The sequence below is a fragment of the Scyliorhinus torazame genome, chromosome 5 (genome assembly GCF_047496885.1).
Source record: "Scyliorhinus torazame isolate Kashiwa2021f chromosome 5, sScyTor2.1, whole genome shotgun sequence".
Lineage (NCBI taxonomy): Eukaryota > Metazoa > Chordata > Chondrichthyes > Carcharhiniformes > Scyliorhinidae > Scyliorhinus > Scyliorhinus torazame.
Window position 1 is genome coordinate 171,921,940 of NC_092711.1, and position 22,804 is coordinate 171,944,743.

At 47.3% G+C, this 22,804-nt stretch overlaps 1 protein-coding gene and 1 long non-coding RNA gene across 2 annotated transcripts in view; one reads left to right on the plus strand and one right to left on the minus strand.

Annotated features, from left to right (window-relative positions):
- LOC140420686 (uncharacterized) overlaps window positions 1-13,294 on the plus strand; it is a 105,300-nt gene extending 92,006 nt beyond the window's left edge. Inside the window, exon 2 of the long non-coding RNA XR_011946509.1 lies at window positions 12,927-13,294. This is a non-coding gene — a long non-coding RNA (uncharacterized lncRNA). The remainder of the gene's footprint in view (window positions 1-12,926) is intronic.
- Window positions 2,705-8,513, minus strand: LOC140420684 (uncharacterized). Its single transcript, XM_072504681.1, has 2 exons — window positions 8,425-8,513; window positions 2,705-6,590 (listed from the first exon to the last, which is right to left on the minus strand). Exon 2 carries the CDS (start codon window positions 6,230-6,232, stop codon window positions 4,805-4,807), a length of 1,428 nt encoding a protein of 475 aa, XP_072360782.1. The 5' UTR covers window positions 6,233-6,590; window positions 8,425-8,513; the 3' UTR covers window positions 2,705-4,804.
- Window positions 13,295-22,804: the final 9,510 nt, after the last annotated feature.

The following is a 22,804-nucleotide window of genomic DNA, read 5'->3' on the forward strand; positions in this document are numbered from 1 at the left end:
CATCTCGGAAAACAATAGCCAGACCAGTAATCCAGAGACCCAGGGTAATGCAATAGGGATCCAGGTTCGGCAGATGGTGAAATGTAAATTAATTAAAAATCTGGAATTAAAAGTCATTGATGACCATGAAAGCATTGTCGATAGTTGTAAATACCCAGTTGGTTTCTTTTAGATCCACCTGTAGTGGGGGAATAACACTATTTACTATCAAGGATAAAATAAATGTACTTCAGCCTTTGTGGATCATTCCAGTGGAAATGTGCTCTCCCCCAGGCTCAAAGAGCATCAGCCCACTGGAAGCAAAGTCGTGAGACCGGCCAATCCAGCAGAAAGAAGCTCTCCGACCCTCCCACTTCACCAAGTGTCAGAATGAAGAAAGTTTGATCGGATTAAATTTATTCATGTGCACCGAGGTACAGTGAAACGTATTGTTCTGCGTACAATATAGACAGATCATTTTATACATGAAAAAACATAGGACATATGGTAAATACACAATATAAACACATAGCCATCGGGTGAAGCATACGGAGTGTAGTGCTACTCAGTAGAGAAGATGTGTGGAGAGATCAGTTCAGTCCAAAAAAAGGGTCATTCAGGAGTCTGGTTACAGTGGGGAAGAAGCTGTTTCGAATCTGTTATTGCGAGATCTCAGACTTTGTAACCCCTGCCCAATGGAAGAGATTGGAAAAGAGATTAACCTTGGTGGGAGGGTCTTTGATTATGCTGCCCACTTTCCCAAAGCAGCGGAAGGTGTGGACAGAGTCAATGGATGGGAGGCGGGTTTGTGTAAGGGACTGGGCTGTGTTCACAACTCTCTGTAGTTTCTTAGTCTTGGGCTGAGCAGTTGCCATACCAAGTGTCATGGGAGTGTCCCTTTAAGAAATGTTTTTGTCTTATCACATGGCTTCAGTGATGTCATTGTGTGAGTGGAGCTGGGCTGTGGCTCTGGGAGTTGTATTTACTTTCGCTTTGGTTTGGGGCTGTTTTGTGGCTCTGAGTGTTTTGCTTTCGCTTTCACATTTTTGGCTGCTGTACTCAGAAAGAGGAGTATTTTGGCCTCTCTCTCTATCTTCATTTTAAAAGCTGTTTCCAGACTGCTTGATAACTTGAAAATAAATAATTGCTTTCTGGAAGGAATTCAAACCTGCTGTTTTGGAAAGAAAACAAGAGTGAGTGCTGTGTGCTGGGACACACCTTTGAAAAGGCGGTACTGGTTTATGGGATCTTGTTATTAAATTGGAACAGTTAAAGGGGGGAATTTATTAAGGGTTATACATAGATTACTGTAGCAGTGTGGGGTATTTATGTTTGTAATTTATAAAAATGCTTACTGTGTGTGTTTATAAAAATGTTAACTAAATTCGTAGAATAAATCTTGTTTTGATTAAAAGTGGTGAAGGCCTCTGTTGAATAACACCTGAAAGGCAGCCCTTGTGCTCATCGGAACCAAAGTCAATGAACAATTGTAGGTCAGGTGAACTCTATGATATACTTTGGAGTTTTGTGAACCCTGGCCCATAACACAAGCTGTGATGCAGCCAGATAAGATGTTTTCTATGGTGCTCCTGTAAAAGTTGGTGCACCTGTAATAATTGGTAAAAGTCAATGATAATCTTCATAATTGTCACAAGTAGGCTTACGTTAACGCTGCAATGAAGTTACTGTGAAAATCCACTAGTCGCCACACTCTGGCGCCTGTTTGGGTTCGCTGAAGGAGAATTCAGAATGTCCAATTCACCTAACAAGCACGTCCTTCGGGACTTGTGGGAGGAAACCGGAGCACCCGGAGGAAACCCACGCAGTCACGGGGAGAACGTGCAGACTCTGCACAGACAATGACCCAAGCGGGAATCGTACCTGGGACACTGGCGCTGTGAAGCAACAATGCTAACCACTGTGTTACATGCCGCCCATGTGGCAATCAGTGTGGGCATGCTGAATTTCCTTAGTTTCCTAAGTATATGTTTCTTGGTTGTAGCGTTGATGTGGGTGGACCAGGACAGAATGCTGGTGATGTGCACACCTCGGAATTTGAAGCTGCTAACCATCTCCACCTCAGCCCCATTAATGCAGACAGAGGTGTGTACGATACTTCGCTTCCTGAAGTCAATGACCAACTCCTTAGTTTTGCTGACATTGAGGAAGAGATTGTTGTCATTACACCATGCCACTAGGTTCTCTATCTCCCTCCTGGACTCTGACTCATCGTTGTTTGATATCCGACCCATGACGTCGTGTCATCAGCAAACTTGTAGATGGAGCGGGAGCAGATTTTGCCACACAGTCGTGTGTGTATAACGAGTGTAGTAGGGGGCTAAGTATGCAGCCTTGTGGGGCCCCGGTATAGAGGACTATCGTGGAGATGTTCGTGATCCGAACCACTACAGTTGTGTCATCAGCAAACATGTGGATGGATTTGGAGCCAAATTTTGCCATGCAGTCGTGTGTGTGTATAGGCAGTGCAGCCTTGCGGGGCTCCTGAATTGAGAACCATTGTGGAGGAGGTGTTGTTTATCTTTACTGATTGTGGTCTATGGGTCAGCAAGTCAAGGATCCAGTTGCAGAGGGAGGAGCCTAGTCCGAAGTTTTGGAGTTCTTATATGAGCTTGGCTAGGATTATGGTTTTTCATAGAATTTACAGTGCAGAAGGAGGCCACTCGGCCCATCGAGCCTGCACCGGCTCCCGGAAAGAACACCCCACCCAAAGTCAACACCTCCACCCCATCCCCATAATCCGGTAACCACACCCAACACCAAGGGCAATTTAGCATGGCCAGTCCACCTTACCTGCACGTCTTTGGACTGTGGGAGGAAACCGTAGCACCCGGAGGAAACCCACGCACACACGGGGAGGATGTGCAGACTCTGCACAGACAGTGACCCAAGCCGGAATCGAACCTGGGTCTGGAGCTGTGAAGCAATTGTGCTATCCACAAGGCTACCGTGCTGCCCCTGTTGAAGGCAGAGCTGTAGTCAATGAATAGGAGTCTGACGTAGGAGTCCGACGTAGGAGTCCTTGTTGTCGAGATGCTTCGGGGGCGAGTATAGGGCCAGGGAGATGGCATCTGCTGTGGACCGGTTGTGGCGGTATGCGAATTGCAGTGGATCAAGGAATGCTGCGAGTATGGAGTTGATGTGTCCAACATCTCGAAGCAATTCATAATGATCAATGTCAAGGCCACCGGATGATAGCCATTGAGGCACGTTGCCTGGTTCTTCTTTGGTACCGGTATGATGGTGGTCTTCTTGAAGCCAATGGGAACCTTGGAACGGAGGAGGGAGAGATTGAGGATGTCCGGAAACACACCTGCCAGTGGGTCAGCGCAGGATCCGGGTGCACGACCTGGGACAACCAATGAGAGTCCCAGTCGTTAGTCTGCGACTCTAGATTAGTTTGGTATTGTCACTTGGGAGTCCCTGTTGGCTTTGCGGAGGTCATATATAGATTTCTTGAATAGGTCAGGGTTGCCTGCCTTGAACACCTTCAGTCGGGAGTGAACCTCCCAATTAAACCATGGATTCTGGTTGGGTAATGTACAGACTACCTTCTTTTGCACGCAATCTTCTACACATTTACTGATGAAGTCTGTGACGGTGCTGGCATACTCGTCTAGGTTGGCTGCGGAGTTAACATAGAACATACAGTGCAGAAGGAGGCCATTCGGCCCATCGAGTCTACACCAACCCACTTGAGCCCTCACTTCCACCCTATCCCTGTCACCCAATAACCCCTCTGAACCTTTTTTGGTCACAAAGGCAATTTATCATGGCCAATCCACCCAACCTGCAAGTCTTTAGACTGCGAGGAAACCGAAGCACCCGAGGAAACCCACGCAGAAACAGGGAGAATGTGCAGACTCCGCACAGACAGTGACCCAGCAGGGAACCAAACCTGGGACCCTGGCGCTGTGAAGTCATAGTGCTATCCACTTCTGCTACCGTGCTTCCCTTGTTCTTGAATATGGTCCAGTCCACTGACTCCAAGCAGTCGCGTAGGAGCTCTTCCGTTGCATCAACCTTCTTAAACGGATTCTCCCGCTTAAATTTCTGCTTGTATGCCGGGAGAAGGAGCACCGTATTGTGGTCCGATTTTCCGAAGTGCAGTCAGGGGATGGATCATCAGACGCCCTCGATGTTTGTGTAGCAGTGGTCAAGGATGTTGGGGTCCCTGTCAGGACAGGAGGTGTGTTGGTGGAATTTTGGCAGTACACTTGAGGTTGACCTGGTTAAAGTACCGTCCACGATAAACAAGGCCTCCGGGTATTCTGCTTTATTGTTATTTATAGCGGTTACAATTCATCAAGCGCCTTCTTCACTTCTGCCTGGGGTGGGATGTAGACCGCCGTGATGATGGCCGACGTGAACTCCGTGGAAGGTAGTCTGGACGGTACTTCACAGTCGGGTATTCCTGGTCCGGGCAGCAGTAGTTCACCAGGATCACCACGTCCGAGCACCAGGAGGAGTTGACGAGGAGGCAAATCCCTACACCCATTCCAGGTTCAGTCCTGGATGTGATTAACAGCAGGAATAACAGCAGAATCTAACCTGTTATCATTTGTGAACCCTTTGGTGTCTCAGCCTGTTGAACGACTGAGTGAATCCCTCCTCACAGAGAGAGCAGGTGAATGGCTTCTTTCCAGTGTGAACTTGCTGGTGTCTCTGCAATGTGGATGATGTTTGAAATCTCTTTGTGCAGTGAGAGCAGCTGAACGGTCTCTCCTCAGTGTGAATGCGCTGGTGTTCCATCAGTACCTGAGAGCTTTTAAACCCACTCCCACAGTCGGAGCATTTAAAGGGTCTCTCATTGGTGTGAGTGACATTGTGGCTCAGCAAGTGATGACTGAGTGAAGCTTTTCCCAGTCGGAGAGGTGAACGGGCTCTCCCCAGTGTGACCTCGCTCGTGTTTCATCAGGTTGGATGAGGTTCTAAACCTCTTTGAGCAGTGAGAGCAGCTGAACGGTCTCTCCTCAGAGTGAACGCGCTGGTGGGACATCAGTAGCTGAGAGCTCTTGAAACCCCTCCTGCAGTCAGAGCATTTAAAGGGCCTGCTCTTGGTGTGAGTGACATTGTGTTTCTGCAGGGTGGATAATTGAGTGAATCCCATATCACACACAGAGCAGGTGAACGGCTTCTCCCCTGTGTGAATTCGCTGGTGGTTCTGCAGGTGGGGTAACCGAGTGAATCCCTTATCACACACAGTGCAGATGAATGGCCTCTCCCCGGTGTGAACTCTCTGGTGTCTCTGCAGGCTGGGTAACTGAGTGAATCCCTTCTCACACACAGTGCAGGTGAATGGCCTCTCCCTGGTGTGAACTCGATGGTGTGTCTCCAGGTGGGATAACCGAGTGAATCCCTTCCCACAGTCAGAGCAGGTGAATGGCCTCTCCCCAGTGTGAACTCGTTCGTGTTTCCGCAGGTTGCCAATGTCAGTGAATCCCTTTTCACACTGAGAGCAGGTGAATGGTCTCTGCCCAGTGTGAACTCGTTCGTGTTTCATCAGGTTGGATGAGGTTCTAAACCTCTTTGAGCAGTGAGAGCCGCTGAACGGTCTCTCCTCAGAGTGAACGCGCTGGTGGGACATCAGTAGCTGAGAGCTCTTGAAACCCCTCCTGCAGTCAGAGCATTTAAAGGGCCTGCTCTTGGTGTGAGTGACATTGTGTTTCCGCAGGGTGGATAATTGAGTGAATCCCATATCACACACAGAGCAGATGAACGGCTTCTCCCCTGTGTGAATTCGCTGGTGGTTCTGCAGGTGGGGTAACCGAGTGAATCCCTTATCACACACAGTGCAGATGAATGGCCTCTCCCCGGTGTGAACTCTCTGGTGTCTCTGCAGGCTGGGTAACTGAGTGAATCCCTTCTCACACACAGTGCAGGTGAATGGCCTCTCCCTGGTGTGAACTCGATGGTGTGTCTCCAGGTGGGATAACTGAGTGAATCCCTTCCCACCGTCAGAGCAAGTGAACGGTCTCTCTCCAGTGTGAACTCGTTCGTGTTTCCGCACGTTGCTAATGTCAGTGAATCCCTTTTCACATTGAGAGCAGGCGAATGGTCTCTGCCCAGTGTGAACTCGTTCGTGTTTCCACAGGCTGCCAATGTCAGTGAATCCCTTTTCACACCGAGAGCAGGTGAACGGCCACTCTCCAGTGTGACTGCGTTGATGCCTTTCCAGCCCGTACGGGCCTTTGAATCCCTTCCCACAATCCTCACATTTCCATGGTTTCTCCATGGTCCGGGTGATCTTGCGCCTCACCGCGTTGGATGATCAGTTGAAGCCTCATCCACACACAGAACACCGATACAGTCTCTCCCTGTTGTGAATGGTGTATTATTTTTTCCGGGTGTGTCACTGGTTAAAGCTCTTTCCACAGTCAGTGCTCTGTAACAGTCTCACACGGGGTGTGTGTGTGTCTCAGTGCTTTTGCAGACACACTGATGATTAAAATCTCTTGAAGCAGACAGAATAGACAAACATTTCTCCTTCTAGAGTCAGAGGCTGATGATCCCACGAATTGAGTGACTCAGTCAGTTCTTGACGTGATATTTAGTTTGAGATATTGCCCTCGAACTCCTCTTGTTCGAACTTCCTGTAAACAGATTTTACAATAGTAATCATTGTCAGTACAGGATAGAAACTCAGAACAGACAATTCTAGTTTCTAGCGAACATTCTTTCCTCTCTCTTTCCCTGAAATGCTCTAATTCTCCATCCCACACACTCTCCCTCCATTCTCACTCTGCTGTATCTAATATTGCCCCTCCCAATTCTCCTGAAGGTGATCAACAACTCTAAACTCACTAAAACCTGTACAAGAGTAGAGAATCTCCATATAAGTACATTTACTGATTAGAGATGGGGAAATTCTGAGGAAGAATTTTATTTAGTCATGGAGTGGTCATGACAGGGAACTCACTGCCCACAAGGGTTGTGGAAGTCCAGATGATCAATAATTTAAAATAAAATAGGATAGTCACTTGAAGAAAATAAACTTGCAGGTGAACAGGGATATCGAGGGGGAATGGGACTGACTGGATTGCTGTACAGAGAGTCAGCATTGACTTGAGTTCCCAAATTGATTCTGTCAGTGCTGCAATGTCTGTATGACTGGAAATATATAATGTAGGTACAGTACTATATTACAAAACTAGAACTAATAATACATGTATTTTATTACAGCACCATCAATAATATCTATAATACATACTATATAACAACACTGGACATATCTCTGTCCGATATTAAATATTTAAAAATTAATTTATGGGATGTGGACAATGCTGGTTAGGCCAGCATTTATTGCCCTTCCCCAGTTGCTCTTCCGAAGTAGTGGTGAGTTGCCTTCTTGAACTGCTGCAGTCCTTGAGGTGTAGGTACATCCCCTGTGCTGTTTTTTAAAAAAAATAGTTTTTTATAAATTTAAAGGACCCAATTCATTTTTTCCCAATTTAGGGGCAATTTAGCTGGCCAATCCACATACCCTGCACATCTTTGGGTTGTGGGGGCGAAACCCACGCAAACACGGGGAGAGTGTGCAAACTACACATGGACAGTGACCCAGAGCCGGGATTGAGCCTGGGACCTCGGCGCCGTGAGGCAGCAGCGCTAACCAATGCTCCACCATGCTGTCCTACATCCCCTGTGCTGTTAGGGAGGAAATTCCAGGATGTTGGGCCCCAGGGACAGTGAAGGAACGGCAATATATTGCCAAGTCAGGGTGGTGTGCAACTTGGAAGCGAACCTCCAGGTGGTGGGGTTCCCAGGTATCTGCTGCTCTTGTCCTTCTAGATGGTAGTGGTTGTAGGTTTGGAAGGTGCTGTCTGAGGAACCTTTATGAGTTACTCCAGTTTAGCTGGGGCTCCTTGATGCCATACTCAGTCAAATGCTGCCTTGATGTCAAGGGGAGTCACTCTCACCTCACTTCTGGCATTCAGCTCTTTCGTCCAAGTTTCAACTAAGGCTGTAATGAGGTCAGGAGCTGAGTGACCCTGGCGGAACCCAAACTGAGCATCCAGGAGCATGTTATTGCAGAATGTGCCACTTAATAGGATCTTTGATGACTCCTTCCATCACTTTGCTGATGATGGAGAGTATTCCGACAGGTAAGTAATTGGCTGAGTTGGATTTGGCCTGTTTACTGACCCCTTAAATGTCAGCCATCTCCTGGAGAAACCAGTCCTTTAATTATGAAAATTAGGAAAGAGACCATCCTTTTAGCCAAATAAATGTGTCAAGCTGAGGGAGCAAAGGATGTCAATGTCTTTAAGAGAGAGAGAGAGAGAGAGAGAGACCTGGGCCAAGCATTGCAGAGTCTGCACCCTCCCTGGATTCACTTCCTTTCCCTCCAGTTGCTGCAAGTGACCAATTAAAGATCAGAATGAGATAAGAAATGGAAAGGGGGAGAAAAGAAAGTGTTTTACTCACAGATGTTGGAGACAAGAGTTTGTGTGAAGCTCAAGCTCATTCAGGGTTGGAGGAACAACAGCTTTGCTCGGCAGAAACTTCCATGTCCAGCTTCCGGATTGAGACAATGGGGGAGCTCTGATTGGCGGAGGGGCAGAGTCTTTCCGGTCCTCCAAGTCTTACCATTGGTGAACTCCTGAGAGGTAAGGACAGCGGAAGTGAGCTCCCTACGCATGCGTAGCTTCCCCTCTCCCTGAGAAATGCGCAGTCCCGGGACTGTCGACGGCCGGAACTGTCAGCCGGTTGCCTGGAAACCGTCTTGAGGAAGTGTTGGGGGAGAGGAAACAGAGGGTGGGGGCGAATGTGCTCTAAAGCAGTGACGTCACCGCGGAGCGGATGGATTCCTATTGGCTGATTTAGAGGATGAGCTTAGTGATGTCACAATGTGGAGGTTGAACAATGGGTTTCAGACTAAAACTTCCTCCTCTGGGCAACATCTGGGAGCAAATCAATGTCTGCCCCTTTCAGAAGTTCATGAGATATAGGAGCAGAATTAGGCCATTTGGCCCATCGAGTTTGCTCTGCCATTCCATCATGGCTTATCTCATCCTGGCCTTATCTCCACCGTCCTGAAAATTCTTCAGAACCCTTCAACCCGATTAAAAATCTGTCTAACTCCTCCCTAAATTTACTCACTGTCCCAGCTCCTCCGCACTCTGGGGTAGTGAATTCCACATATTCACAGCCCTTGGGAGAAGCAGTTTTTCCTCAACTCTGTTTTGAATAGGGCAGCACTGTGGCCCAGTGGTTAGCACTGCTGTCTACGGCACAGAGGACCTGGGTTCGATTCCGGCCCGGGTCACTGTCTGTGTGGAATTTGCACTTTCTCCCCGTGTCTGCGTAGGTTTCACCCCCACAACCCAAAGATGTACAGAGCAGGTGGATTGGTCACACTAAATTGCCCCTTAATTGGAATTTTAAAAAATTTGTTTTAAATTACAACTCTTTTGAATTTGCTACCGCTTTTCGTAAGACGATTCCCTCTCGTTCTGGAATGCCCCACAAGAGGCAGCAGCCGCTCCAAGCCTACTTTATCTTTCCATTTCTTTTCTCATTCTGAGGGGTCATTGGTAACTTGCAGCAACTGAAGAGAAAGGAAGTGAATCCAGTCTGTGTGTTGCACACATTTTGAGTTCAGTAATATGGACATATTTCTGTCTTGCAGCCTGCATGGAGAATTTCAGGCCTCTCCAAGATGGGAAGCAGTGAGCAGGGATCTGTCAGTCAGCCTGAATCAGCACCTTCAGAGAATTAAGACCATAAGACCATAAGACATAGAAGCGGAAGTAAGGCCATTCGGCCCATCGAGTCCACTCCACCATTCAATCATGGCTGATTTCAACTCCAGTTACCCGCTCTCTCTCCATAGCCCTTAATTCCTCGAGAAATCAAGAATTTATCAACTTCTGTCTTAAAGACACTCAACGTCCCGGCCTCCACCGCCCTCTGTGGCAATGAATTCCACAGACCCACCACTCTCTGGCTGAAGAAATTTCTCCTCATCTCTGTTCTAAAGTGACTCCCTTTTATTCTAAGGCTGTGCCCCCGGGTCCTAGTCTCCCCTGCTAATGGAAACAACTTCCCTACATCCACCCTATCGAAGCCATTCATTATCTTGTAAGTTTCTATTAGATCTCCCCTCAACCTCCTAAACTCCAATGAATATAATCCCAGGATCCTCAGACGTTCATCGTATGTTAGGCCTACCATTCCTGGGATCATCCGTGTGAATCTCCGCTGGAGCCGCTCCAGTGCCAGTATGTCCTTCCTGAGGTGTGGGGCCCAAAATTGCTCACAGTATTCTAAATGGGGCCTAACTAATGCTTTATAAAGCTTCAGAAGTACATCCCTGCTTTTATATTCCAAGCCTCTTGAGATGAATGACAACATTGCATTTGCTTTCTTAATTACGGACTCAACCTGCAAGTTTACCTTTAGAGAATCCTGGACTAGGACTCCCAAGTCCCTTTGCACTTCAGCATTATGAATTTTGTCACCGTTTAGAAAATAGTCCATGCCTCTATTCTTTTTTCCAAAGTGCAAGACCTCGCACTTGCCCACGTTGAATTTCATCAGCCATTTCTTGGACCACTCTCCTAAACTGTCTAAATCTTTCTGCAGCCTCCCCACCTCCTCCATACTACCTGCCCCCCCACCTATCTTTGTATCATCGGCAAACTTAGCCAGAATGCCCCCAGTCCCGTCATCTAGATCGTTAATATATAAAGAGAACAGCTGTGGCCCCAACACTGAACCCTGCGGGACACCACTCGTCACCGGTTGCCACTCCGAAAAAGAACCTTTTTTCCCAACTCTCTGCCTTCTGCCTGACAGCCAATCGTCAATCCATGTTAGTACCTTGCCTCGAATACCATGGGCCCTTATTTTACTCAGCAGTCTCCCGTGAGGCACCTTATCAAAGGCCTTTTGGAAGTCAAGATAGATAACATCCATTGGCTCACCTTGGTCTAACCTATTTGTTATCTTTTCAAAGAACTCTAACAGGTTTGTCAGGCACGACCTCCCCTTACTAAATCCATGCTGACTTGTCCTAATCTGACCCTGCACTTCCAAGAATTTAGAAATCTCATCCTTAACAATGGATTCTAGAATCTTGCCAACAACCGAGGTTAGGCTAATTGGCCTATAATTTTCCATCTTTTTCCTTGTTCCCTTCTTGAACAAGGGAGTTACAACAGCGATTTTCCAATCCTCTGGGACTTTCCCTGACTCCAGTGACTTTTGAAAGATCATAACTAACGCCTCCACTATTTCTTCAGCTATCTCCTTTAGAACTCTAGGATGTAGCCCATCTGGGCCCAGAGATTTATCAATTTTTAGACCTCTTAGTTTCTCTAGCACTTTCTCCTTTGTGATGGCTACCATATTCAACTCTGCCCCCTGACTCTCCGGAATTGTTGGGATATTACTCATGTCTTCTACTGTGAAGACTGACGCAAAGTACTTATTTAGTTCCTCAGCTATTTCCTTGTCTCCCATCACAAAATTACCAGCGTCATTTTGGAGCGGCCCAATGTCAACTTTTGCCTCCCGTTTGTTTTTAACGTATTTAAAGAAACTTTTACTATCATTCCTAATGTTACTGGCTAGCCTACCTTCATATTTGATCCTCTCTTTCCTTATTTCTCTCTTTGGTATCCTCTGTTTGTTTTTGTAGCCTTCCCAATCTTCTGACTTCCCACTACTCTTTGCCACATTATAGGCTTTCTCTTTTGCTTTGATGCATTCCCTAACTTCCTTTGTCAGCCATGGCTGCCTAATCCCCCCTCTGATAACCTTTCTTTTCTTTGGGATGAACCTCTGTACTGTGTCCTCAATTACTCCCAGAAACTCCTGCCATTGCTGTTCTACTGTCTTTCTCACTAGGCTCTGCTCCCAGTCGATTTTTGTCAGTTCCTCCCTCATGCCCCTGTAGTTACCTTTATTTAACTGTAACACCTTTACATCTGATTCTACCTTTCTTTCAAATTGGAGATTGAATTCTACCATATTATGATCACTGCCTCCTAAGTGCTCCCTTACTTTAAGATCTTTAATCAAGTCTGGCTCATTACATAACACTAAGTCCAGAATGGCCTGTTCCCTCGTGGGCTCCATCACAAGCTGTTCCAAAAAGCCCTCCTGTAAACATTCAATGAATTCCCTTTCCTTGGGTCCACTGGCAGCATTATTTACCCAGTCCACCTGCATATTGAAGTCCCCCATGATCACTGTGACCTTGCCTTTCTGACATGCACTTTCTATTTCGTGGTGCATTTTGTGCCCCCGGTCCTGGCCACTGTTAGGAGGCCTGTACATAACTCCCATTATGTTTTTTTTGCCTTTGTGGTTCCTCAACTCTACCCACACAGACTCCACATCATCTGACCCTATGTCGTTTAGTGCTATTGATTTAATTTCATTCCTAATTAACAAGGCAACCCCGCCCCCTCTGCCCACCTCTCTGTCTTTTCGATAGGTTGTGAATCCCTGGATGTTTAAATGCCAGTCCTGAACCCCCTGCAACCATGTCTCTGTGATGCCTACCACATCATACCTGCCAGTCACAATCTGGGCCACAAGCTCATCTACCTTGTTCCGTACACTGCGCGCATTTAAATATAGCACCTTTCATTCTCTATTGACCGTCCCTTTTTGTTTTCTTAGTGTGGTGGACCTTGGTTTACTGAGCCTTTCCATACACTGTGTCATATTTTGTGGGATGGGGACTATCATAACCTCTCCTGAGTTTTGTCTTTTCGTGCTTTTTTGTATTCCTAAGCAGCTACGCTTCCCACTGATTACTTCACCTCTTGGTTCCCTGACTTTCCCTTCCCCCCCAATCTTTATTTTAAAGTCCTATTAAGAGGATGAATATTACAGAGTGAGAATGGAGGGAGAGTGTGTTGGATGGAAACTAGAATTGCCTGTTCTCAATTTCCATTTGTAAATTCCTTTTACAGGATATTAGATGAAGACTTGCAGAAAAAAACCGAACGACACTTCAGGATTTGGAAGAGTCACTTGGCTTATCGGGACCTGAATATCATCAGGAGAACCATCACTGCAAAAGACACTTCTGGGGTGAAGGTTTGCCTGTCAGGCAAAGGAACAGAATGGAAGTAAACACAGGAACGAAGAATCACATTGGGCTGGTTCCAGGAGAATTGAGTGACAACTTCAGCGATGTAACCATGGAGTGTGATTTTTGATTGTGTTAAACGTAAAAGGGCATCATTCTGTTTATAGTTTAAGGGATACGTTCCCTATAAAAATAGTGTTTAGGCATTGTTGTTTCTAGTTTGTTGCAGTAAAAGTCATAAAACCTGAAGTTTTTGTCTTATGACTCATTAATTTGTTCACTGGGGTTAGAATTTATCTTTTAAAATTCCTGATCTTTTCAGAGATCTTACACAATTGGTTTTGAGTCACAAGTTTCAACTTCCCATTTCAGCCTCAGGCAACTTGCTGTCTCTCTGTTGCTCATGTCAATGACAGCCTAGTAACAGAGCTGAGGGCTGGAGATGCTGTGACCCCTTGTCGGAACTGGAATCAGTAGAAAGAAGAACCGTCGTTTCTGGTTGAGCTTTGTGTTAACTGTCTGACCATGATGACCATATATAAATAGCTAACCAGGTAATCTATTGTGATGAGGGTTTAGAAACAGACCCTGGGTCGACGAGTTCACTGAAGCTGTGGGTTGTCAGCTGTACAGTGAAACCAGGCATCCAACAGCCACAGAGACCTCTAATATTGGACACTGGGTTTAACCCTGTTCTGTATTAAACAGGCCTATCTGATACTGGGGTGATATAGTTAATCTGACCCTTAATTCATTCAATTCCAAAAGTGAATAACATTGATTCAAGTACAGTGACTACCTTGGCAATCTGTCAATAAAGTGGTGTCAGTTCATGCAGATCCGTGTCTGAACTCAATTCCATTACTTATTTTTGTTACTTACTGGACTGTTTCTCTCTTTTCTCTCCTCTCGCTCCAGCCTCTCTCTGCCTCTGGTGTTCCTCTCTCTCTCTGGTGCCTCTCATTCCCTCTGCTACCTCCTCTCCCTCTGTCACTCTCGCCTGCCTCTCACTCTCTGTTATTAGTGCTTAGGAAGGCAGGTGGGACAGTTTCCTTTGATAGCCGAGGGCCAAGAATATAAGAACAGGGAGAGTGTGCTGGAACTGCATTAAACACCAGTTAGACCACAGCCGGAGCACTGCAGACAGTTCTGGTCACCACATTACAGGAAGGATGCGATTACACTAGAGGCACAGTAAAGGAGATTTATTTATTTATTTTTATTAATTTGGAGTGCCCAATTAATTTTTTCCAATTAAGGGTTTTTTTTTTAATAAACATTTTATTGAGATATTTCTTTGTCATTGTAACAGCAACAAAATCAACAATGTACATAACAAGGAAAATATTAACATAGTACAAATACTGCCTCCCACACCCACAGGTCCTACAATTACTTACCGCCCTAATCTACGCGAGCCTAACTCCCCTTCCCTTCTGCTGACGATTAATTCTCTGCGAGGAAGTCGACGAATGGTTGCCACCTCCGGGCAAACCCTAACAGAGACCCTCTCATGGCGACCTTAATTTTCTCCAGGCAGAGAAAGCCAGCCATGTCCGAAAGCCAGGTCTCCAATTTTGGGGGCTTTGAGTCCCTTCATGCTAGTAATAGGCGCCTCTGGGCTACCAGGGAAGCAAAGACCAGAACGTCCGCCTCTTTCTCCTCCTGGATTCCCGGATTCTGCAACACCCCAAGAATCGCCACCTCTGGACTCATTGCCACCCTCGTATTTAATACCGTGGATATGGCATCGGCAAACCCCTGCCAAAACCCCCTCAGTTTTGGGTATGCCCAGAACATATGGACATGGTTCGCTGCCCCCCCCCCCCTCGCACTTCGCACACCTGTATTCCACCCTAAAGAATCTGCTCATCCGGGCCACTGTCATGTGAGCCCGGTGAATGACCTTAAATTGGATAAGGCTGAGCCTGGCACATGTTGCGGTCGTGTTGACCCTACTCAGCGTGTCCGCCCAAAGGCCCTCCTCTAACTCTCCCCCCAGCTCCTCCTCCCACTTTTGCTTCGACTCCTCAGTCTGGTTCTCCTCCAATCCCATAAGCTCTTTATATATGTCTGAGACGCTCCCCTCTCCTATCCATCCTCTAGAAACCACCCTATCCTGAATCCCCCTTAACGGCAGGAGTGGGAAGGTTGGTTCCTGCTTCCGCAAAAAGTCCCGTACCTGTAAATATCGAAATTCATTTCCCCCCCGCCAATGCAAACTTCTCCTCCAGCGCCCTCATACTCGGGAAGCTTCCTTCGATACACAAGTCCCCCATCCTCTCAATCCCTGCTCTCCGCCAAATTCGGAACCCCCAGTCCATCCTCCCCGGGGCAAACTGATGGTTATCGCAGAATGGGGACCATACCGATGCCCCCTCTGCTTCCACATGTCTCCTCCACTCCCCCCAGACTCTCAGGCCTCCACCACCACTGGACTGGTGGAGTACCGCGCCAGTGGGAATGGCAGAGGCGTTGTTACCAATGCCCACCCCTGACTTGTTCCTTTACAAGAAGCCGCCTCCAGGCGCACCCACGCCGGATCCCCCCCCCACCCACCTCCTAACCATGGCAATGTTAGCCGCCCTGCAGTAATTGCTGAAATGTGGCACCACCAGCCCTCCATCCCCCCCCCGACTCCGCTCGAGCATTGCCCTCTTCACCCGTGGGGGCTTGCCCCCCCACACAAAGCCCACAATAATCTTATTGATCCGCTTAAAAAAGGACCGTGGGATGAATATGGGGAGGCATTGGAAAACAAATAGGAATCTCGGGAGGACCATCATTTTTACCAACTGCACCCTACCCGCCAGAGACAACGGGAGCGCATCCCATCTCCGGAAATCCTCCTTCATCTGTTCCACCAACCGGGCCTTGTTCAATTTATGAAGCCTGCCTCAATCCCTCACCACCTGAATACCAAGTACCTAAAACTGCCCCCTGCCATTCTAAACGGCAGTTCCCCCAGTCGCCTCACCTGACCCCTCGCCTGGACCACAAACATCTCGCTCTTCCCCATATTAAGCTTGTACCCCGAAAACCGGCCGAATTCCCCTAAAATTCCCATAATTTCTTCCATCCCCTCCTCTGGGTCTGAGACATACAACAGTCGATCGTGGTGGCTACCACATAGGTCATCCGCATACAGCGAGACTCGGTCCCCAGCCCCTCCGGACCAACCTCTTCCAGCCCCTTGAGGCCCTCCGAGCAATTGCCAGCGGCTCTATCCCCAGCACAAACAGCAGCGGGGAGAGGAGACATCCCTGTCTCGTCTCTCGGTGCAGTGTGAAATAGTCCTAAGTCGTCCTGTTGTCCGTACACTTGCAACCAGAGCCGGTACACCATCCTAACCCAGTCAACAAAGCCCCTTCCAACCCTGAACCACTCCAGCACCTCCCATAAGTAATCCCACTCGACTCGGTCAAAGGCTTTTTCCATCGCGACTACCACCTCAACTTCCCTACCTTCCGGGGGCACCATGATCACGTTTAGCAGCCTTCTTACATTGGCCCCCAGCTGCCTGCCCTTAACGAACCCAGTCTGATCCTCCACTATAACGTCCGGTACAGAGACCTCAATCCTGGAGGACAAAATTCTGGCCAGATGTTTGGCATCTACGTTCAGCAAGGAAATCGGCTTGTAAGACCCACATAGCCCCGGGTCCTTGTCCCTTTTCAGAATGAGCGAGATCATTGCCTGTGACATTGTCTGGGGCAGATCCCCTCTTTCCTAGGCCTCGTTAAAGACCTTCATCAGCACCGGCCCCAATATTCCAGACAATTTTTTATAGAACTCGGCTTGGTGCCCGTCTGGTCCCGAGGCCTTGCCCGACTGCATGGCCTTCAAACCCTCCAGCCCGAGTGGGGCCCCCAGCCCTTCTACCAGCTCCCCATAATTAAGGGGCAATTTATTGTGGCCAATCTACCTACCCTGCACATCTTTGTGTTGTGGGGGGGCGAAACCCACGCAAACACGGGGCAAATGCGCAAACTCCACACGGACAGTGACCCAGAGCCGGGATCGAACCTGGGACCTCGGCGCCATGAGGCAATGTAACCACTGTGCCATGGTGCTGCCCGCTGCAGAGGAGATTTATGATGATGTTGCCCGGGATGGAGAATTCTAACTGTGAGGAAAGATTGGATCTCCCCAGTGTGAATTCGCTGGTGTACAGTGAGTTGCTCCGATCGCTTGAATCTAGTCCCATAGTGAGAGCACCTGAATGGTCTCTCATCAGTGTGAACAAGCTGATGGGACATCAGTTCACGGGACGTTTTATAGCATTTCCCACGGTTTAGACATTTGAAAGTTCTGCCTTTCATAATAATAATCTCTATTGTCACAAGTAAGCTCACATTAACGTTGCAACAAAGTGAAAAGCCCCAAGTCGCCACATTCTGCTGCCTGATCGGGACACGGAGGGAGTGCGGTTGATGAGGTGAGACAGTAGCGCGCAGGCGCAATGCTATTGTTCGTCTGGAGGAGAGTCCTTTGTCCCGCGGAAGCAAAGTTAGTGTCAGGCGGTGGGAGGGAGGATCCATAAACCCTTCAATCATTGTCAGCTCCCTGGTTTGCAGCTGCGGGGCTTCTCCCTCCTAGGAACAGGCCCAGGTTAAAGGTCACCATCCTGCTTCAGCGACTGGAGGATGGTTCACATCAGAGGATGGGGGAGGGGGACAATAAATAAGAGATTACACTTTGCACTCAAATCAATGAGGACTCTGATCTCTAGAAAGGAAGGGAGCCCTGGCAGGTGGGTGGGGAGGATTCACAAACACCCGCTGGAGGCCCCAAACCGCCAAGAAGAGCCCACAGATCCTGATTTTGCAGCTCCCGGGGCTTGTTTGCTTCAGCTGCGGCCGTCTTGGTGAAACAACAGAGTGGGCGGGGCATCAGGATTCCAGTGACCAGGAGAGAAAATTAGCGATTTATTCTCACTCTACACAGAGGGACTTGAGAACTGAACCCAGCCAGAGTGGAGGGAGCGGGTAAACTGTAAGGAAAGGAATTTTGAAGATGGTTAGAAAGGTTTGGCAGACTGACAAACTCTCATGGTGAAAATTAAAGGTAAGTCTGCATGGGTCTGTGTGAAGAGGTGGGCGGTGTTGTGTGGGCTGCTGACAGAAATGTGAGGCCAGGGAGGGGGTGGTTGGCTGCCAGAACGGTTGGAACAGAGTTCTACATAGGTCCAGTTGATGAGTCAGACACCCAAGCAGCAAATCTCAGTGGATTCAAATATGGCCCATAAAATGTGGGCTGGTTTGTCAACCTGGGGTTTGGATTCCAGCATAGGAAAGAGGAAGAACGTATGTGATGAGGATTTACTGTTTCGCAGAAAGAAGTGCAGAAAATCTGTTCCGTACAAACGAGAATTGTCTCTCCTTCATTTTTATTCGGTATTGACAATGATGATGTTTATAAACTCTTTTTATGGGAAATTTGAAATCTACAGGTGTGAAATCGTCCAACCTGGAGAGACACAAGGACATCCACACCATAGACAAAACATGGAAATGCGGGGCCTGTGGGAAGGCATTCATATCTCCATCCCAACTGGAAACTCATCTGCGTAGTCACTCAGGGGAGAGACCTTTCACCTGCTCCATGTGTGGGAAACAATTTAAACGATTGTTCAACCTTCGCACACACCAGCGAATTCACACTGGAGAGCGGCCATTCATCTGCTCTGTGTGTATGAAGGGATTCAGCAGTTCATCACAAACGTGGTCACACTGGGGAAAGTCCGTTCATCTGCTTCAAGTGTGGGAAGAGATTTACTAATTCATCTGACCTTCTAACACACCAGCGAGTTCACACTGGGTAGAGGCCTTTCAACTGCTCCATGTGTGGGAAGAGATTCACGCAGTCACAAAACCTAATGAGACACAGGCGAGTTCACAAATAACTTTTGGAAGTAGATTCAGCTGAACGGATGATCTCAGTGTCAGTGACAAAGAAATCAATGAGCTTCTTGCACTTGTTCGAAGTCAGGAGAGAGATTTAAGAAGATGATCATGAAGAACAGAATCTGGGTTGTCCTTGCTTCCAGGAACAATCCAGAACCAGGGGCTGGTTCAACACACTGGGCTAAATCGCTGGCTTTTAAAGCAGACCAAGGCAGGCCAGCAGCACGGTTCGATTCCCGTATCAGCCTCCCCGAACAGGTGCCGGAATGTGGCGACTAAGGGCTTTTCACAGTAACTTCATTGAAGCCTACTCGTGACAATAAGCGATTTTCATTTTCAAATAGTGATCAGTTTAGGCAGAGGAGAGCAGGGCCAGGTAGAGCTGGATGTGTTGCTGCTGCCTCTGGTAATCAACAGTTCAACCAGTTGATAAGACTGCGCCAAGTGAAAAGGGAATTGGCACGAATGAGAAAATGGGCAGCAAATTATCTCAAGTTTACAGATGATAAAAGTTGGGATGCTGGTCAGGAGTGTGTTGGAATCATCAAGTTTAAAGATAACAGTTGCATAGATGTTGGTTTCAGAGCAGACACACTGAGGTGAGGGCTCGGTCAGGTAATATTATTGAGCTGGATATAAACAGTCTCAGTGATGGTGCAAATATGTAGTCAAAAGCTCATCTGGTCAAATATGACATTGAAATCTGCATTAGTCACACACAGTGCGCGTACCACCTACAAGATGCACTGCAGCAACTCATCAAGGCTCTTTAGACAGTACTTTTCAACCCGTGACCACCTCATACGACAAGAACAGCAGACACATGAGAACACCATCACCTGCAAGTTCCCCTCCAAGCCACACAACATCCTGACTTGGAACTATGTCACTGTTCCTTCACTGTTTTTGGGTGAAAATCCTGGAACTTCCACCCTGGCTACGCTGTGGCTCAACCTACACATCATGTATTACAGCGGTTTGAGAAGACAACTCACCATCATCTTCTCGAGGGCAATTAGGAGTGGGCAATGATTTCTCCCAGCAGTATCCACTCCCTGTGAAAGGATAAAATAAACACAGTTGCCAGGGAGGTGGATGGTGACTAGAGAATGGAGTTTGTAGCAGGGCCATCAGACAATGGCTTCACTATTTCTTTTTTAAAATAAATTTAGAGTACCCAATTATTATTTTCCAATTTAGCGTGGCCAATCCACCCACGCTGCACATCTTTGGGTTGTGGGGATGAAACCCACGCAGACACTCGGAGCCATGAGGTCATGTTGCAGCTGTACAAAACTCTGGTGCGGCCGCATTTGGAGTATTGCGTGCAATTCTGGTCGCCGCATTATAGGAAGGATGTGGAAGCATTGGAAAGGGTGCAGAGGAGATTTACCAGAATGTTGCCTTGTATGGAGGGAAGATCTTATGAGGGAAGGCTGAGGGACTTGAGGCTGTTTTCGTTAGAGAGAAGGTTAAGAGGTGACTTAATTGAGGCATACAAGATGATCAGAGGATTAGATAGAGTGGACAGTGAGAGCCGTTTTCCTCAGATGGTGATGTCTAGCACGAGGGGACATAGCTTTAAATTGAGGGGAGATAGATATAGGACAGATGTCAGAGGTAGTAAGGGCGTGGAATGCCCTGCCTGCAACAGTCGTGGACTCGCCAACATTAGGGGCATACAAATGGTCATTGGATAGACATATAGACGATAAGGGAATAGTGTAGATGGGCTTTCGAGTGGTTTCACAGGTCGGTGCAACATCGAGGGCCAAAGGGCCTGTACTGCGCTGTAATGTTCTATGACACTGGGAGAATGTGCAAACTCAATGACTTCACTATTTCCAATGTTTAATTGGAGGAAATGTCTGTTCACCCAATTCTGGATGTCAGACAAGTCAGGACGATGTGTGAATTGGAGGTGGTGGTTTTCATATACACCTCTTACTTTGGGGAAGTTGGGGGTTTGAGATTCTGTCAAAGTTATTGTTCAAGTTGTAGTTGTATAAAATCTGTCTCCTTCACCTCCTGTCTCTCCACTTCTATTTGTCCCCTTCTGCTTCCAAAGTGTCCAGAGTCTAGTGTCGGCCCACTGACCCAGGGTGACCAGCCGCCATCTTGGTAGAAACAAAGTAGAAACTTGGTAGAAGCGGCGCATGTGCGGCCATTTTGGTGAGGGAACAGGAAGTGGAGGCTTCAGGGTCCCAGTGACCAGGAGAAAAATCATTCTGAACCCTGGACCAGCTCTACCCTCCCATCCAATAATTTTAATATTCAAACATATTTTTCTGTTTATATTTTTGAAATACTCTCATACTGCCCACTGCAAAACCTTCATTGAACTACCTGTATCACAATGGCAGTTGAGCAAAACTCAGTGAGTTCCAGGATTTGCCTGAAAAGGCAGCGATACGATTCACTAATTAATTTTAAAAGAGAAGTGGATAGTTACCCAAGGATGAGAAGGTGCATGGCTAGGGACACAAAACGGGAATGAGAGACTGAACAAGTCCGTTCTTTCTAAAAGTCAGCACAGGAAAGATGGGCTGAACAACCCCCATCGCCCCCTCTTGTGCAATGCATCTCTACGATTCTCGGAACCTGAATGGAACCAAAATAAAATCCGAAATCGTTATTGGTCATTTTACTAAATGTAAAGAGGACACGGTCCATCAAGAGCCACTTAAGAGCAGAATAAACAGGAGCAGTTGGAGGACATAGAGCCTGCTCCACTTTTTCTCCTTGTCGCCATTTTCCTTCTTTCCCTCTGTAACCAATAATCTGTTGAATTCAGTCTTGAATATACTCAGCGACTGAGCATCCACAGCCTTCAAGGGTGTAGAATTCCAATTTACAAACTTGAATGAAGAAACACCTCATCTTATTCACATATCGCCATTAACATCTCAAGATGTTTTACCGGAGGATAGGCAGACAGGGATTCCTACAAATAGTTGTTTGTGGTTCATTGCAGTTCCTTGACAAGGTATCGGCTGTATTGTGAGTGTTGTGAAGGCTGAGCTGACTTTGCTGGTACGCCTGCTTTGCAGAGATGATCAGACAAGAGTAATGCTGCTGGGCTCAACGCTTTTTCATCAACAATGATTCAGCCTCTGCAGGAAATTGAGAAAAGAGGCAGCATTGCTCTGCGGCCACACAGGATAGTACTGGTTAGATTCAATGTCTTTATCCAGAGGGTGTGGAACTTGCTGCCACATGGACTGGTTGAGGAAAACAGCATGAATGCACTTAGCAAGTTGCAGACACAAGAGAGAAAGGAATAGAAATACCTGCTGACAGAGAGAAGCGGTAGGCTCATAGGGAATATATACACTGACACTGGGTACAATGACCTGTTTTTGTGCTGTCTATTGAGTTTCATTCTACTTCAATTCTTTTTACAGGGTATGGAATGGAAAGACTTACAGACAGCAAACTCAAGGTTTTTGAGAGACTTTTGATTTGTCAGGATATGAAAATCATCGACCCCTGAATGTGGAAGGAGAAATGTTTGTTTTCTATCTGTGGGAAGGTCAGTGTGACTGAAAAAAGCACCGAGATACATACATACGCAAGTGAATGTGTTCCAGTGAGCTGACTGTGAAAAGAGCCTTAACCAGTTACACAGGCTGAAAAAACATCACATCATTCACAGCAGAGAGAAACTGTACACGATGTTCTGTGTGTGAATGAGGCTCCAATCTGGAGAGACACAAGGTCATCGGCACCATGGAGAAACGGTGGAAATGTCACTGAAGGTAAGCATGCAGGTACAGCAGGTGGTGAAGAAGAAAAATGGTACGTTGGCCTTATTAGCAGGATTTGAGTACAGGAGCAGGGATGTCTTGTTGCA

What these genes read in the sequence shown, in the direction of transcription:
- LOC140420684 (XM_072504681.1), bottom strand. Translation starts at nt 6,232, where the DNA reads ATGGAGAAACCATGGAAATGTGAGGATTGTGGGAAGGGATTCAAAGGC.